The sequence below is a fragment of the Desmodus rotundus genome, chromosome 3 (assembly GCF_022682495.2).
Source record: "Desmodus rotundus isolate HL8 chromosome 3, HLdesRot8A.1, whole genome shotgun sequence".
NCBI classification, from domain to species: Eukaryota; Metazoa; Chordata; class Mammalia; order Chiroptera; family Phyllostomidae; genus Desmodus; species Desmodus rotundus.
The window spans coordinates 149,676,930-149,694,551 of record NC_071389.1 but is presented as its reverse complement, the minus strand read 5'-3'; the positions used below and the strand labels follow the sequence as shown (position 1 = coordinate 149,694,551).

The following is a 17,622-nucleotide window of genomic DNA, read 5'->3' as shown; positions in this document are numbered from 1 at the left end:
ATCATGGGAATACTAGAAGGAGAAGAAAGGGAGGAAGGGATAGAAAGCCTGTATGAAAAAATAATGACAGAAAACTTTCTGATCTGGCAGAGGGGAAAAAACATACAAATTCAGGAAGCACAGAGGTTCTCAGTCAAGATGAACCCAGAGAGGGCTACTGCAAGACACACTATAATTAAAATGCCAAGTTTTAAAGACAAAGTATCAAAGGAGAAACAAAAGGTAACATACAAAGGAGCTCTGATAATGTTACAGAATGGACCCATGGGAGAGATGATAGACTATTACCAAATGGATCCCCCTTCTCCTGGAGTCCCCCTGTACTAGGTTAGCCTTCACAACTGCCAGGTAATTATACCTCTCAATGCCAGAGATTGGTGGAAAGGAAAGAAACTATTAATGCAAAAGTTATACAGACTTAGAGTAATGACTTCATATCTTTGTTAAAATCCCAAAGTCCCTGAAAACACCCCAAAACACACACAGTACTTCCATCCCACACTTTGCCCAGTCAGGGGTACCTTATCTCAAGAAAACAAAGAAGTCCCTGGCTCAGCTACCTCCTGGTTCTTCGCAGTAATCCCTGCTCAGCTAGCAGGCCATCAGCAGTTCCCAGAACCATCAGCTGTGTTGCTGAGATCTCCAGTTCTTAATCCAAACCTGTGGGGCAGCTTCTCATGGCCCACCAGCGAGAGTCCTTTTACCTCTTTCCTCCCACAATGTCTCTCCTGAATTCTTCTAAACTACTAACAGAGAGCTCGTCATCGCTGCTACATCATGCTTTCCAGCTTCCTAAGCTCCATGGCAAATGGAGCATCAAAGCTTACTGGTTCCAACCTACAAGCCTGCTGCACCTGGGTTTAAGTTCTGGCACCAATCTTCCTCTGCATCCCCATTTCCCACAATCGGCTACACCTGTCAGCTCTCCCACATTTTTTTTTCCAGCTTTTCTGGGCTGCCATAGTAAGTCCAGACAGGCATGGCCCTGTGGCATGGAGCCAACCATCTACAAGCTCTCAAGCAGGTGCAAAAGCCAGGGGGAGTTGCCTCCCAGTTACATCCTGGATGGAAGTCACTCCCATCTCCCTGGCTCAAAGCTCGGCCACAGCCATTTAACATATCCATGAAACCAGTCAAAATTTATAGATATGTTAAGTGACTATTCTAGAGGTTATTTGCAAAACTATTGATATGCTAAATAACTCACTGACCCTGCTCCATGTGTCCCATCACCCAGTTCAGACTTACAGGGTGAGGACATCCTATATTTTTAATATTGCCTGGACACTCTGAGTTCTGGACCCCATTACAAATCCTTCTTTTGGGAGGGCCCCAGCTGCACCCTGTTACAATAAGACTAGCAGCTGATTTCTCAACAGAAACACTGCAAGCCAGGTGAGCATGGCAAGAAATGTTCCAACTAATGAAAAGCAAAGGTGGGCAACCAAGACTACTCTACCCATCAAGTCTCTCAATTGCAATGGAAGGTATAATAAGGAATTTCCCAGACAAAAGAAGGCTAAAAGAATACTCCTCCCCCAAACAAGCATTGCAGGAGATACTAAAGGGACTGCTGTATGAAGAGGTAGGAAAAGAGCAAGAGAGAGGGGAACACACGTACAAACAGGGAAAAATGAATCAGTATCCATCAATAATAACCTTAAATGTTAATGGATTAAATGCTCCAATCAAAAGACATAGGGTAGCTGAATTAATATGAAAACATGACACACACATATACTTCCTAGAAGAGACCCACCTCAGAAAGTGGACCTACACAGACTGAAAGTGAAGGGTTGGGAAAAAATAAGCCAAGCAAATGCACAAGAAAAAACGAAAAGGCTGGGGTAGCAGTATTTATATCAGACAAAATCGACTTCAAAACAAAAGCCATAAAAAAAGACACTGAAGTACACTTCATAATACTAGAGGGAAAAATCCATCAAGAAGACATAACCATTGTAAACATATGTGCACCGAACATAGGAGCCCCCAAATATATAAGCAAAATCTTGGAGGACTTCAAAAAATATGTAGAAAGCAACACACTTATACACTGGGATTTTAACACCCCACTGTAAAAAATGGATACCTTTCGGCATTGCCCAACAATGCCCTAGATCAAATGGTCTTAACAGATATATATAGAAATTTTCATCCCAAAGAAGCAAAATAGGCATTCTTTTCCAATACATGTGAAACATTTTCAAAGATAGACCACAACATAGGACACAAAACAAGCCTCAAAAAATTCAAGAAAATTGAAATCACATCAGGCATTTTCTCATACTCTAAGGGCCTGTAACTAGAAACCAGCCTCAAGGAAAACACTCAAATTCATGGAGATTAAACAGCATGCTACTAAACAATAAATGGGTTAATAAGAGATCAAGGAAGAAATCAAAAAGATTTTGGAAACAAATGAAAATCAACACAAAAAGTCATTAACTTATGGGACACAGGAAAGGTAGTCCTGAGAGGGAAGTACATAATGACACAAGCTTAACTAAAATGACAGAAACGTTTCAAATATACAATCTAACCCTACATCTACAAGAACAAAGACACCCCAGAGCAAGTAGAAGGAAGGAAATAACCAAGGTCAGAGCAGAATTAAACAGCATAGAGACTAAAAGAACAATTCAAAGAATAAATAAATCCAGGCGGTGGTTCTTTGAAAAGATAAGCAAAATTGACAAGCCTTTAAGCAGACTCATCAAGAAAAAAAGAGAGAGGACCCAAATAGACAAAATCAGAAATAAAAGAGGAGAGATTACAACCGATACCACAGAAATGCAAACGAGTATAAGAAATTAATATGAAGAACTGTATGCCAAGAAATTTGAAAACTTAGGTGAAATGGAACAATTTCTAGAAAAAAACAATCTTCCAAAACTGAATGAGGAAGAAACAGAATGCCTGAGCAGATAACAGTTGATGAAACCAAATCAGTAATAAAAAAAAATCCCATCACACACCAGACAGTTTCACAGGAGAATTTTACAAAACATTCAATGAAGAACTAACACCTATGCTTCTGAAAAAAATCCAAAAAATCCAAGAAAACAGAAGACTCCCAAACTCTTTTAATGAGGACAGCATCATCCTAATCCCAAAAGCAGATAAAGACACAACAAAGAAAGAAAACTTCAGGCCAATATCACTGATGAACATAGATGCTAAAATCCTCAATAAAATATTGGCAAACCACAACCACCAATACATTAAAGAGATCGTAGACCATGATCAACTGGATTCATCCCAGGGATGCAAGGATGGTACAACATTAGCAAATCAATAAATGTAATGCATCATATAAACACAAAGAAAAACAACAACCACATGATCATATCAATAGATGTGGAAAAAGCATTTGATAAGGAACAGCACCCATTTAGATAAAAACACTCAGCAAAGTGGGAGTAGAGGGAGCACACCTCAACATGATAAAGGCCATATATGAGAAACCTACAGACAAAATCATGCTCAAGAGGCAAAACTAAAGCTTTCCCTCTAAGATCAGGAATAAGACAAGGGCGTACACTTTCACCACTTCCATTCAACATATATTGGAAGTCCTAGTCACAGAAATCAGACAGAAAAAAGAAATAAAAACATCCAAATTGGAAAGGAGGAAATAAAACTGTCACTGTTTGCAGATGTTATGATAGTGTACATAGAAGACTCTATAGACTCCACCAAAAAACTTCTTGACCTAATAAGTGAATTTGGCAGAACAGCAGCATTCAAAGTCAATACTCAGAAATTTAAGGCACTTTTATAAACCGACAATGAAATGTTGGAATCAGAAATCAGGGAAAAATCCAATTTGCTACAGCAACAAGAAAAATAAAATACCTAGGAATAAACCTTACCAAGGAGGTGAAAGACCTGTACTCAGAAAACTACACAACACTGAAGAAAGAAATTAAGGAACACACAAATAAATGGAAGCATATAGGTTGTTCATGGTAGGAAGAATTAACATCAAAAGGTCCGTACTAGCCAAAGCAATTTCACCCAATCTCTATTAAAGTACCCATGACATATTTGACAGATATAGAACAAACATTTCAAAAATTTATATGGAACCATAAGTGACCCTGAATAGCTGCAGTGATTTTGAGAAAGAAAAATAAAGCAGGAGGAGGAATCACAATTCCTGATATCAAACTGTACTTACAAGGCCACTGTAATCTAAACAACCTGGTATTGACATAAAAACAGACACATAGACCAATGGAACAGAACAGAAAGCCCAGAAATAACCCCAAGTCTCTATGGTCAAGTAATATTCGACAGAGGGGGCAGAAGCATAAAATGGAGTAAAAATAGCCTGTTTAACAAAAGGTGTAGGGACATCTGGACAGCGACATGTAAGAAAATGAAACTCGATCACCAACTTATATCATACGCAAAAATAAATTCAAGGTGGAAAAAAGACTTTAATATGTTTCGACACCATGAAAGTTCTAGAGAACTTAAGCAAGAAATCACAGATATTCTACACAGCATTTTTTCACTGATATGCCCCCTGGAGCAAGGGACATAAAGGAAAGAATAAACAAATGGGACTTCATCACAATAAAATCTGCTGCACAGCCAAAGAAAAGAGCAACAAAATGAACAGGGAACAAGCCATACGGGAAAATATATTTGCAAATGAACGTCAGACAAGAAAATGATCTCCAAAATATATAAAGAACTCACATGACTTCACACCAGGAAGACAAAAAAAAACAATAAAAAATGGGCAAAGGACCTGAACAGACACTTCTCTGAGGAGGGCATACAGAGGGCCCAGAGACACATGAAAAGATGTTCAGCATCTCTAGCCATCAGAGGGATGTAAATTAAGGCCACAACGACATACCACTTCACACCAGTCAGAATGGCTATCATAAACAGATCAAAAAACAAGTGCTGGAGTGGTTGTGGAGAACAGGGAACCTTGTGCACTGTTGGTAGGAATGCAGACTGATGCAGCTACTGTGGAAAACAGTATGGAATGTCCTCAGAAATTAAAAATGGAACTGCTTTTCACCCAGCAAAACCAAAGCTGGGTGTATACTGTACAGGTCTGGAAACACCAATTCAAATGAACCTATGCACCCCAACATTCATAACAGCACAATTTATAGTAGCCAAGTGCTAAAGGAACCTAAGTACCACCAGTAAATGAGTGGATAAAAAAAAAATCAGTTACATTTACACAATAGAATACTACACAACAGAAAGGAAGAAAGAGCTCCTGCCCTTGGTGACAGCATGGATGGATCTAGAGAGCATTATGCTAAGTGAAATAAGCCAGGCGGCAAAAGACAAATACCTTATCATATCACCTATAAGTGGAACCTAGTCAACAAAACAAACAAGCAAGCAAAATATAACCAGAGACATTGAAATAAAGAACAAACTGACAGTAAACAGAGGGGAGGTAGAAGGGGTATAACAGAGGAAAGAAGGGGAAAGGTCATCAAGGAACATGTATAAAGGACACATGGACAAAACCAACATGGGGTAGGTTTGAGGGGCGGAAGCAAGGATGGGACATATTGGGGTGAAAATGGAGACAACTGTACTTGAGCAACAATTTAAAAAATTAAAACAATTAGAAAGGAAATAAAAAAATAAAGGGACTTACTTAAGAAAAAGAAAAAGATCAAAACTATGAACATTAAAATGACAGCAAACTCACAACTATGAACAACTGAATCTTAAAAAAATACAAAAACAATCTAAATAAACCTAGAACAGGAATAGAATCATAGATGTGGAGATCATTTGGAGGGTTATCAGTTGGAAGGAGGAAGGGGCAGAATAGGGGCTAAGTAAAGAAATTTATAAGCATAACTGGGTAGGTACCAAACAGACAGGGGGGATGTTAAGAACAATACAGGCAGTAGGGAAGCCAAAGAACTTATATGCTCATCTTTCATGTGTATAAAGAATTTTCAACCCCAGCATTAAGTGCACACATGCTTTATGTTCATATTTACAATGTGAAGAAAATATGGCTAAATTGCTAAATGGAAAGTTCAGATTATACATGTGTATATACAGTAAATGAGTATTATATTCTAGTTATAAAATTTGCATCTTTCATTGAAGAAAATGTGGAAATAAACAAGTTAAATATATTGAATGCCTGATTTCCAAATATTTATATCCTTGGTTTATAAATATTCTCTCTCACAATGAGAAGATGTCATATTGCAAATATAGGCAAAATATTTTAATGTTAGGATTTAATGAAAGTAAATGATATGGTGAAGGAATGTAGTCAGCAACTCATAGCAAATATTGCCATAGTATTAGCCATAGGCCATGGGAAAGGTTTCCCTGAATTCAGAGTCAATATTGAGATAAACTTATCAGTTTTCAATATGTTTTCCATTTCAGAAGACAAGTAATACTAGAAATTCAAAATAGTGTTAGCTATCATTTCATTCTGGCATAGTAAAGAACTCTTGAGGTTAAGTCCAGAATTTTATGAGAAAAATATGGACTCCTTGTACAATCATACAAGAGTTGTATTCTAAATCAAAGTTCACACACTCATTATCACATCTTGTTTATATATTTGCCCCATTTACCTCAATCATTTTGTGGAACTTTTATCAATATTATAAACATGATTCATTCATATATTTTAATGATGCCGTTCCTTGGTGTTCTGTTTACTTAATGAAGTCCCCTGAGCCAACAAAACAAACACATAAAATAAGTCCAGCTCTACCTGTATGACATATATAGAGAACATTCCTATTTTCTATTTTTTAAAACAGCACTTGCAGGAAAATATCACAGTCTTTGAATTGTAAGGAAAACATTACTTAAATTTCATAGATGTATAATCATAGAATTACATAATATTCATTCAAAGTATTTGCATAAATATACAAAGAAAATCTTTAACAAATATGTTTTATTTCCTTATCCAACCAGGTGTAACTGAGTTAGTGCATGGATCTTGGGTGAAAGACAAAAAGCAGGAATGAGCTGTATGATAATAAAATGTTCCAAAAATTTTATAATGCCAGGAATAAAGGATACTATCAAATATTACTAGTCTAAGAAAAAGACAACTATCTTACCATGAAGAGTTAAACCACCACATGTTCAAATAAATTTCTCACTTTATCAGCTATGAAATTATGTAAATATTTAAGCCAATTAGACAATTAAATTTGAGGCTAAATCATCAAGAAGAGGCAAGAAGTAAGTAAATTTGGTATTCTTCAATATAATATTCCATTTTATTCAAATGTTTTAAAATATTATTTGCATAGGTATTTGTGGATTTACATCCCTTTCAATATCAAAAGTTAAATAATTGTTTACTACCAAGAAAACTATTAATGGAATCCTAAAGCAAGAACTCAGAAATAGGTTTTGGGTTGTTCAGTTATATTTTTCTAAGTTCAATGGTATTCTACTAGACAAATAAGATTCTAATAGGATTATTTCCTACTAGAAAGAATATCTCCTCAGTAAGTGTTATTTAGTCCGCTTGTTTCTAGGCTATAGCAATAATGAAAGCAAAAGAAAGGAATTGTGCATTGTATAAATTAAACTGTTTCTAGGTGATTATTTATTTTAATAACAGAAGTTTACCTTTCTTGTTCTGACCTTTCTATCAGGAAAGGGAAAAATGAGGTGGAGAGACTAATAGCACCAGCCAAACCCTTAAGAAAGTACCATGGAAGGGAGTGCCAGCAAAGCGTTCCCATGGATAAACAGGTATGCTCTAGGGTGACATGACTACTGTGTTGACTGGTTGTTTCACTTTGTAAAAGTCTCCTAAACTCTGTAATCCTCAAAATATAAAATGTGATGATGGGCCAAACTAACCTCTGTAAACTTTTAAACTCTGTTATTTAGATTATCCACAATGTAGATTATTTTTTATAATATTGAGAAATAGAAAAAGATCAATAAGAATATTTTCACATTTTTAAAAGGAGATAAATATTTTAAAGGATAATCACAAGGTTACTTTAAAGAAACATTAGAAGGAACAGCTTTTATTTGAATGTTAGCACAAGCTCTTTTCCATGGTATGTATATTTTCAAAGGAAAGGTTATATTTAACTTCAGCTAATATTCATTACTTGATTGTAAGGTCAAATAAAAAACTGGAGAGAGTGGCTGAAGAAAACTGTGTTGGGAATTTCATAGATTATTAATCATCATAGATATTTAAAAATTTTATACTCTGTCATCAATTTTGTTTTAACTGTTCTATGTTCTGTAGGGGAAACATGTATTTTCTGTTCTACAGAGGGGGAAAGCATCGACGATGAGAAACCACACAGTACCCACAGAATTCATTCTTCTAGGACTATCAGATGATCCAGAGCTTCAGACTGTGATTTTTCTCTTCTTAATCATCACATATATATTAAGTGTCTCTGGAAATTTGACCATCATCACTCTCACCTTGGTGGATTCTCATCTACAGACCCCTATGTATTTCTTCCTCAGGAACTTCTCTGTATTAGAAATATCCTTTACAACTTTCTGTATTCCTAGATTTTTGGGCACAATTATCACCACAGACAAAACGATTTCATACAATAATTGCATAGCTCAATTGTTTTTCCTCATCTTCATGGGTATAACTGAATTTTATCTCCTAACTGCCATGTCCTATGACCGCTACGTGGCCATCTGCAAACCTCTGCACTACACTGTCATCATGAACAACAGAATCTGCATAGTGCTTGTCCTCTGTGCTTGGCTGGCAGGATTCTTAACTATCTTCCCACCTGTTATTCTTTTTCTCCAATTAGATTACTGTGGCTCCAATGTCATTGACCACTTTGCCTGTGACTATTTTCCCCTCTTGCAATTATCCTGCTCAGACACCTGGCTCCTGGAAGTGATTGGTTTTTACTCTGCAATAGTGATCCTGCTTTCCACTTTGGCATTAATAATTCTATCCTACATGCTCATCACTAGAACAATTCTAAAACTGCCTTCTGCCAGCCAGAGAAAAAAGGCATTTTCTACATGTTCCTCTCACATGATTGTCATTTCCATCTCTTATGGAAGCTGCATATTCATGTATGCCAATCCCTCAGCAAAAGAAAAGGCATCTTTGACCAAAGGAGTAGCTATTCTGAATACTTCTGTTGCTCCTATGATGAATCCGTTTATATATACCTTGAGGAACCAGCAAGTAAAGCAAGCCTTTAAGGATGCTATTCAAAAGGTTATCTTTTTCTCTGGTAAATGAAAGTAATGGTAGCATTAAAAGAATAAAATTCTAATCAGTGATTTCGGTTATTCATACTCTCTCAAAACACTCTTTCCTTCATTACAATTATTTTTCCTTTTGTATGCTCATATTAAATTTCCTAAATGTTGAACTCCGTAAATTTGAAAAAGCTGAATGTTGCTTCAGAATATTCTGTAAATTCAAATGTTTTATTCAAATGCACTTGGATAAAATAAAAACTTCTGGCTTAATGGTTAGGATTTTCAGTAGAAGGCATTTACTTTTGAAGAGAGACAGAGCACTTAGTTTGATGGAGAGATGTCAGGATAGATTTGAAATTCTGAACTTTTCATTCTTACCAGGTAATGGAAATGAATGTTCTTAGAAAAGTTTGATTGTATTTGTCATTTGAATGAAATCAAATAGTCACCATCACCAGGGGGTTGGGAACAAAATCTAAACATCTACATGAATATATTAAATGATTTTAAACTCATATATATTAAAGTTACATATGCTGTTAATAATAATTATAATGAGAACGAAAAGATGAAGGAGGAGGAAAGGTAAATATAAAATAAAATTCTTTCAGCAATTACTATATGCCAGAGCTATTGTTTATTATGTATTGGTTCATTGAATCCTTCAAATTACTTTATGAGGTATCTACAATTATTATTCCTTTTTAGTCAGAGGTATTTTTCATTAGTTAGATTAACTACCTCTAAAAATTAAAATATTAGTAGAGAAAATACAATGTAAAATATATCAAGTAAAATGCATGAAACTGTGATAAACTGGTCACAGGTCAACTTTCTGGAGAACTGAGCTTTAACTGGAGCATCTAGAACTGAGGACTTTAGGGATTTGGGAAGTAGGGAAGAGAAATAACATCCTTTGATAATATTCTACACATGATTTTTATTAGAAGACTATATTACATATTTTATAAAACCTCTTAGAACATGAGCATTATTATTTCTAATTTATAGGTGAATGGACATCAGGAAATTGAAGTTGAGAGTTCATTGTCACAGAGATCGTAACATGCAAACTGGCATTTAAATCACTTTTCTTTAACCTCAAAATCCAGACTAATAGTATTTCTTTGATTTTTTACACTGGTTTTCACTAGTAATCATTATGACTAGAAGTTTATGTTATATATCAGAACTGCTAAGGGACATTTAATGTGTGATGAACTCATTCAGGTCTTACTTCTGACAGGGGCTGGGGATGTAGTGATGAAAAAGAGTGATCCTTGCCCTAAGTTATCTGATATTCTAACAGAAAGAAAAAATAATATAATTAAAATTTAATTTGATAAGTGCAACAATTTAGGTACAACTGGCCTATGGGACAGGTAATGTTGACCAAATGTCAGACTTTCCGACTCTTCTAGCAGAATTGTGGTCAATTGCACAATTGTAAATGTTCATTTTTACCTTTGAACCACAAGGATTTGATAAACCTTGTTGGCCATCTTAGTTCTTACTTTTATTCTCTTTCTTGGTCATTATCTTGTGTATTATGAAAATCACATTATTTCCTGAGTAAAAAAGAAAAAAAGATTACTGGGAATAGAATTACAATGGCCTTCAAAACTCTCTCCAGTACAATTCCCTCTAGCCCCAACTTGTTTGGGAATCCTTGGTTGACCATCATTTTAGTTTTACCTGTGTACTGCTATGTATTATTCCCTCAGGTTTACTTGAAAGAATTGATACTAGTGACCACAGTCTAGATTTCCAGGATTCTTAAATCCTGTTTCCTGTTTCAGGATTCTTAGGGTGTAATCACAGCAGTAGTATTGCTGTGTCAAAAGGCAGCCCCATTTTTACCTTCTTTGAGGGAATTCCATACTGTTTTCCACAATGGCTGCACCAGGCCTCTTTCCACCAACAGTGCACTAGGGTTCCCTTTCCTCCACAGCCTTCTAGCACTCTAAGCAATTTTGAGAAGGAAGAACAAAGTAGGAGGGGTCACAATTCCTGATATCAAAGTATATTACAAGGCCACTGTAATCATAACAACCTGGTACTGGCATAAGAACAAACACACAGATCAATGGAATGGAATAGAGAGCTCAGAAATAAACCCAAGTGTCTATAGTCAGTTAATATTTGACAAAGGGGGCAGGAGCATAAAATGGAGTAAAAATAGCCTCTTCAGTAATAGCATTGGGAGATCTGGACAGCTACATGCAAAAAAAAAAAAAAAAAAGGAAGGAAAAAGAAACTCTATCAACAACTTACACCATACACAAAAATAAACTCAAGATGGATAAAAGACTTAAATATAAGTTGCGGGCACCATAAAAGTCCTAGAGGAGAATATAGGCAGGAAAACTTCAGATATTCCATGAAGCAATGTTTTCACCAATATGTGCCCTAGATCAAGGGACATAAAGGAAAGAATAAACAAATGGGACTTCATCAACATAAAATCTCTGCACGGCTAAAGAAAACAGCAGTAAAATGAAAAGGGAACCAACTACATGGGAAAATATAGTGGCAAATGATACCTCAGACAAGGAAATGATCTCCAAAATTTATAAAGAACACACACAACTCCACATGAGGAAGACAAAAAATCCAATTACAAAATGAGCAAAGGACCTGAACAGACACTTCTCCAAGGAGGACATAGAGGGCCCAGAGACATCAGAAAAGGTGCTCAACATCACTAGCCATCAGAGAGGTGCAAATTAAAACCACAATGAGATACCACCTCACACCTGTAGAGTGGCTATCTCTGCACTTTTTGGAGTGAGCTCTGACTTATCCACAACACTAATCTCAGTCATGACTATAGAATATGTGGTGGATAATTCACTTTCTCACTCATAGGCATTACCTAGTGGTTACTTCATCAGTCTGGTCTGAGTCACAGTAAACCTTTGGATTCTTAGTAATCAAAGCTCTTTCATGTACATCATGCCCTGCATCCCTATGATGTTAGGTATCCTGTGCTGCAGTTGTCAAGTTCAAGTTGCCTTATTTGCTCCAGCTATATCACTGGACCTGTATTCTTGAAGTTTACAGTCATAGAGGATCACATGGGCCTCGGGGAACAGTGCAGGATGCTTACCAATATGGTAGAAATTTTCACAATTTACTGAAATTTCATTTTTCTTGGCTTTATTAATGGACTATGAGCATTTCTCAACAAAAGATGACAGTTTGTTCATTATTGGTTACCAAAAGGCTCATTGTAGGGTAGCATTGACTAAAAATATTTGTTAAATTAATCAACAAATATTAAGAAGTCTCTAAATGCCTACTTCCTATATAAACTATTAAGGTTGCTTGCTCTGACATCGTATTTGAAAAAGTTTATATGCCTGGGTTTTCTAGGCCTTTTTTTCAGAACCATAGATAGAAATAGCGATAACCCTTCAACAGTACTAGCCACCACTTTATTTCCTTATGCTGTGTACTTTCCATTGTGCAAATGTACCACAGTTTTTTGATCCACTCATTTACTGATGGGCACTTAGGTTGCTTCCAGCACTTGGCTATTGTAAATTGTGCTGCTATGAACATTGGGGTGCAGAGGTTCTTTTGGATCAGTGTTTCAGGATCCTTAGGGTATAATCCCAACATTGGTATTGCTGGGTCGAAAGGCAGTTCCATTTTTATTTCTCTGAGGAAATTCCATACTGTTTTCCACAGTGGCTGCACCAGTCTGCACTCCCACCAGGTTCTCAAAGCCACATCTTCACAAATGAAGTTGCAGAGCCAGATAGTGTAGAGTACAGGAGGAAAGGAAGTGTCTCTGGAGCTCAAGTTATGGATGGTCATAGGGTCTTTTAATATGAAGCACATTTCACCAAAAACAGAACATTTTTGAGAACCACTTACTTCTAAAGTAAAAATAAAAGATAAATACACCCGGAAGAATTTCCAAATGTTAAAAAACTAAGTTATTTTCTTCCAGAAAGTATTCTACTGTAATCCATTGACTAGATGCTGAGTGCCTCAAAAATATGAGTTGTGATCTTGCCTCTGTCATTATTGACTGGAGGAAACTATTCTTTTGGATCTCCAGTTACCTCATCTACAAAATAAGACATTTGAATTAGATAATGCTAAAGTCCCCATCCGTTCTGACATCATAAGATTTTACATAAACTAGCAAAAATAAAAACTTATTTAAGGCATGAATACTGTAAGCTACCAAAAACATTAGTACAAGAAAGAGAGTATGATTCAAAGGAAAAAAATATCAACTCAAATATCAGAAAAATATGAGAAAATAAAACCCCATTTAAAGTGGCTCTTACTCTCTAGGTGGTAAAGGCATTTAAAAAGTGAGAATCTTTTCCCAGCAGTAACATTTATTGGAGAACTGTAGAAATTTATTTTTTAAAAAGAGTGAGACCATGACATCTGAGAAACAGACCAGCTGGAAGACTAAGACACGTGTTCATCTGTTTTTCTGTGGCCTGTCTCACTTGGTTTATTTGCAGTGGTACTTTTATGTGTGGCTGCAGTGCCCACTTCAGTACAAATGATGCAGTATTTTATCAGGTTGATTACATAGGTTCACCACTTTAGTTGTCAGTATATGCTGGTGTGGTTTGCAAATACTCGGTGACAAAATCCAGAGCATGGCATATCCACATGAAGTGTTTACTGTTAAATTGCCGCTTAGAAGTTTGCTTTTGTTTACAGCTTTCATCCATATGACATCCACAGTCCCACATTCCAAATAATAGTTCAATCGACAATGCTTCCATATGATACAATGTGACTACAGGAGGATGTGGTAGTTCTAATGTGATTAGAAATCTGGTCAAATTTAGAGACTGCTAAAACTTTCCAGACTGCATTTCTTCAGTTTTATGATGACTTCGTACATACATTCCATTGTTCATGAATATTTCACAGAAATGTTGAATTTGTATGAATAAGTTGAAAACCCATGACTGAAGAAAATCAGAAAAACCTGGTTTTAAATATCAAAATATCCCAAATGAAAAGTATTTCTACAGGTTATACAAAGCAAGTTTTATTGAGCAGTGTACTTCTTTGCAGGATGAAATTGTTGCATCAGGACATAAACATTTTTGCCCAAACTTTAGAGGGAAAAATAAGGATATGCATTATACAAGGGTAGTATTAATTCTGTATCTATATGTTTTTAATTATTTTATTTATGCTTATGCATGAAAAACATAACTCTAGAAAGCAATAATGATATCCATATGTTCAAAAATAAATGCTAAATTACTTTATAATACAAAAACCAGTATATAAATGTAAGTAAATGAATAATTAAATTAAAAATTAAAACAAAATATTTTTTTCCTAAACATTTGCACCAAAACTTGGGTACCCATTACATGTGGCAAACACGGTCCTGAGGTCAGATCTGCCAAGGGGATAGTCAGCCTGAGGAGCCATAGCAACAGAGCCAATCTTTGAAACCAGGGTGTCTGCTTCTGCTGCCTGATTAAGTGTGACAAAAGAAACAAATTTATGAGTTCTGTGCATGGATCTGTGCATAAGGAGGGATCTTTGAGTAAATGTGTAGAAACAAAATAAAAACAACAAACGAGGATAGGGAAAATATAGAAATATTTAAATATTTTTAATATTTTAAAATAGAAATATTTAGTGTCTCTTAACTATTTCTTTTATATAACATTAAGTAGTTTTGTTATACACAATTAAAATGATGATGAAAAATCCTCTAACCCAATATTAAAACATATGACATTAAACATATATAAGCATTAAAAAAAGGAAGCTGATTCTGTAATAATTTAGAAAGCACACACATTGCTGTGCTCAATGGAGATGTATGTTATTGTCTAAAATCACTATTGGAAGTACTGGCTTGTCAACTACGTGGTCAGAAGGAGAGTAGCTTTTGGGTAGTGAGCACACAGTGCAATGTACAGATGATGTATTACAGAACTGTACACCTGAAACCTATAGAATGTTATTAACTAATAATATCCCACTATATTTAGTTGAAAAAGAAGTTTTTGTTTTGGGTACTGGATGGGTTTGGATTGTTCCTTTCAAAGATTCATGTCCTCCTGGAATCTGTAATTATGACATTTAGAAATAGGGTCTTTGCAGATGCATTTAAGTTAACATAAGGTCACATATATTAAAGCACTTTCCACATATCTTTATTTAATAACAGGTTCTCCAAAACATAAAATTTTAAATAATATTAAGGTCTACAGGTGAACATCATATAAACACTATTATGACAATGTTTACGATTTGCAATTCAACATCATGCTTATGGCACACTATTCAAGTTCTTCACACTGATCATCAATAAAACAGTTTACTTAGAGTTTAAACAGCTATTACGCTTCAAAAGTCTCTACCTCAGTATGCATAATGTATTGCCTAACAATATACGTTGATTAACTTCATTTGTCTCCCAAAGAAACAGTAAAAATAATCTTAAAAATCTTTGTTGAGAGAGTGTCTAGCATCTAAGATCATTAAATAATCACAATTTCTATTTAATTGAAATCATCTTATGCAACAAAATGTTTTATGAAACTCGTGGATTAAATAAAAATTAAATATGTCTCAAATAGTGAATGTAAATGGGATATCACAAACGTCTCCTCAGGTCAAAGCAGTGAGTAGTAAGATGATGCAGAAGGAGAATACTACTTGTATTACACATGAGAAAGGGAATCTGAGATTTCAAAAGTAGAGTTCTCACACTTTTCTGTAACAATTAAAAATTATGCAAAAAGCTGTCTTTATCATCTCTACATTCTCAGAAACTAAGCCTGAAGGCCACACATAAAGGATCCAACAAGCAATTGTTGAAGGAATAAATGGTAGTGATTCTGTTCACGACCAGGTTTTCTACGTCATCATTCAGGAGAAGGGCATAAAACAGTAAAGACCAGCCCACCACCTCTGATGATGCAGAATCATGGAAACCTCAGCCCCAGGCTAAAACATCACAATGAATTCTTAATATTTTCCCTAAGATTAGAGAAAACCCTCATTTATGATTTAGGTTTTGTCATTGAAAAAGTGCTAATGTTTCTTTCTGTTACTAAGTCTCTTTTTAAATTTTATTTATTTTTTATTGTTGTTCAATTACAGTTGTCCCCATTTCCCCCATTACTCTCCCCTGCCCTACCCACCCCCACCTCCCACACTCAATGTTTCCCCACCCTGTTGGCTTTGTCCATGGGCCCTTCATACATGTTCCTTGACTTGACCCTTCCCCTTCTTTCCCTCATTATCCCACTCCCCCGTCCCTTCTGCTACTGTCAGTTTGGTTTTAAGTTTCTGCTTGTGAAATTACTGGTTATTATACAAATGCAAATCATTCTATACATTGTTTTGCTCTGAACTGAGGCCACTACCTCTGATACATTCTATTCTAAATGGCATACTAATCTGGACTATTGTTTAACGCTGGGTGTCTTGAGATCCCCAGCTCTGTAGTGGCTTTTGTTTATTCATCAGCTGATCCCCCTGAGTCCATTGTAAAAGAAGCAGATGAAATTATGGTTAGCCTGGAAAACATTATTTCCACACAAAAGATCACACCATCTTGCCAGCCAAGCTTGGAAAGATGTGACATATGCTCTCATGTTAACTATAGCTTATTTCACACTATACATCCTGAAATTGCATAGGTAGGATATTCTGGCACCCCAGGTCCTGAGAGAAATTTGGATTTACATATAGAAATGGGTTTATGTATGCCCTTTTCTGTTAACATTCTTGGAGAGCTCTTGGAATTATTTTTATTATCAATATTTTGGATATCTGATTACAAACATAAAATGACAGAGCAGAAGCACGGCAAAGCCTTTTGAGAAATCCCAAAGCACTTAGCTTAAATAAATCAAAGAAACCATTTTTAATGGTATTGGCACAAACCAGTCATATTTACCAAAAACGTAAGTACATCTTTGATACTGTCTTTCAGGAATACATTTTTGCTTTAGAAGAGTATATTTATGCTTTATACAAGTAACCTCAAATATGTGCAACAATAAATATAAATCAAACTCAACCACATAATTTTTATGACCTACAGAAAATTAGTCAATTTTAAAACTACTACAGTTTACTTGTTTCACAGGACATGGAGTTCATTGTGACATAAATACTTTGTCATTGACAACACTACAGGAATTTTGTGCTCTTATCTAGATATCTCTAATACCACTTTAAAATAATAAATTCAAGACACCGTGTAACCATTTAAAAAAAATTTATTTGGAAGTGACATTTGTTCATAAGATCGTATGCTTTCAAGTGTATATTTCTATGATACATGACCTGTATATTGCATTTTGTGCCCACCACCCAAAGTCAAATCATCTTCCATCGCCATATATTGGGCCCCTTTACTATCCCCCCCAACTCCCTTCCTTCTCTGGTTACGAC

At 35.5% G+C, this 17,622-nt stretch overlaps 1 protein-coding gene across 4 annotated transcripts; it reads left to right on the top strand.

The window, feature by feature from the left end:
• The first annotated feature begins 6,756 nt into the window (after positions 1-6,756).
• LOC128780569 (olfactory receptor 6C3-like) lies at positions 6,757-9,724 on the top strand. Of its 4 annotated transcripts, none has more exons than XM_053921403.2 (4): positions 6,757-6,820; positions 6,949-7,221; positions 7,644-7,743; positions 8,285-9,724. In XM_053921403.2, exons 3-4 carry the CDS (start codon positions 7,732-7,734, stop codon positions 9,239-9,241), a joined length of 969 nt encoding a protein of 322 aa, XP_053777378.1. In that variant the 5' UTR covers positions 6,757-6,820; positions 6,949-7,221; positions 7,644-7,731; the 3' UTR covers positions 9,242-9,724. The 4 variants fall into 4 exon arrangements, with proteins under 4 accessions (XP_053777378.1, XP_053777377.1, XP_053777381.1 ...); XM_053921402.2 differs by having other exon boundaries at positions 8,258-9,724; XM_053921406.2 differs by lacking the exon at positions 7,644-7,743.
• The last annotated feature ends 7,898 nt before the right edge of the window (positions 9,725-17,622 follow it).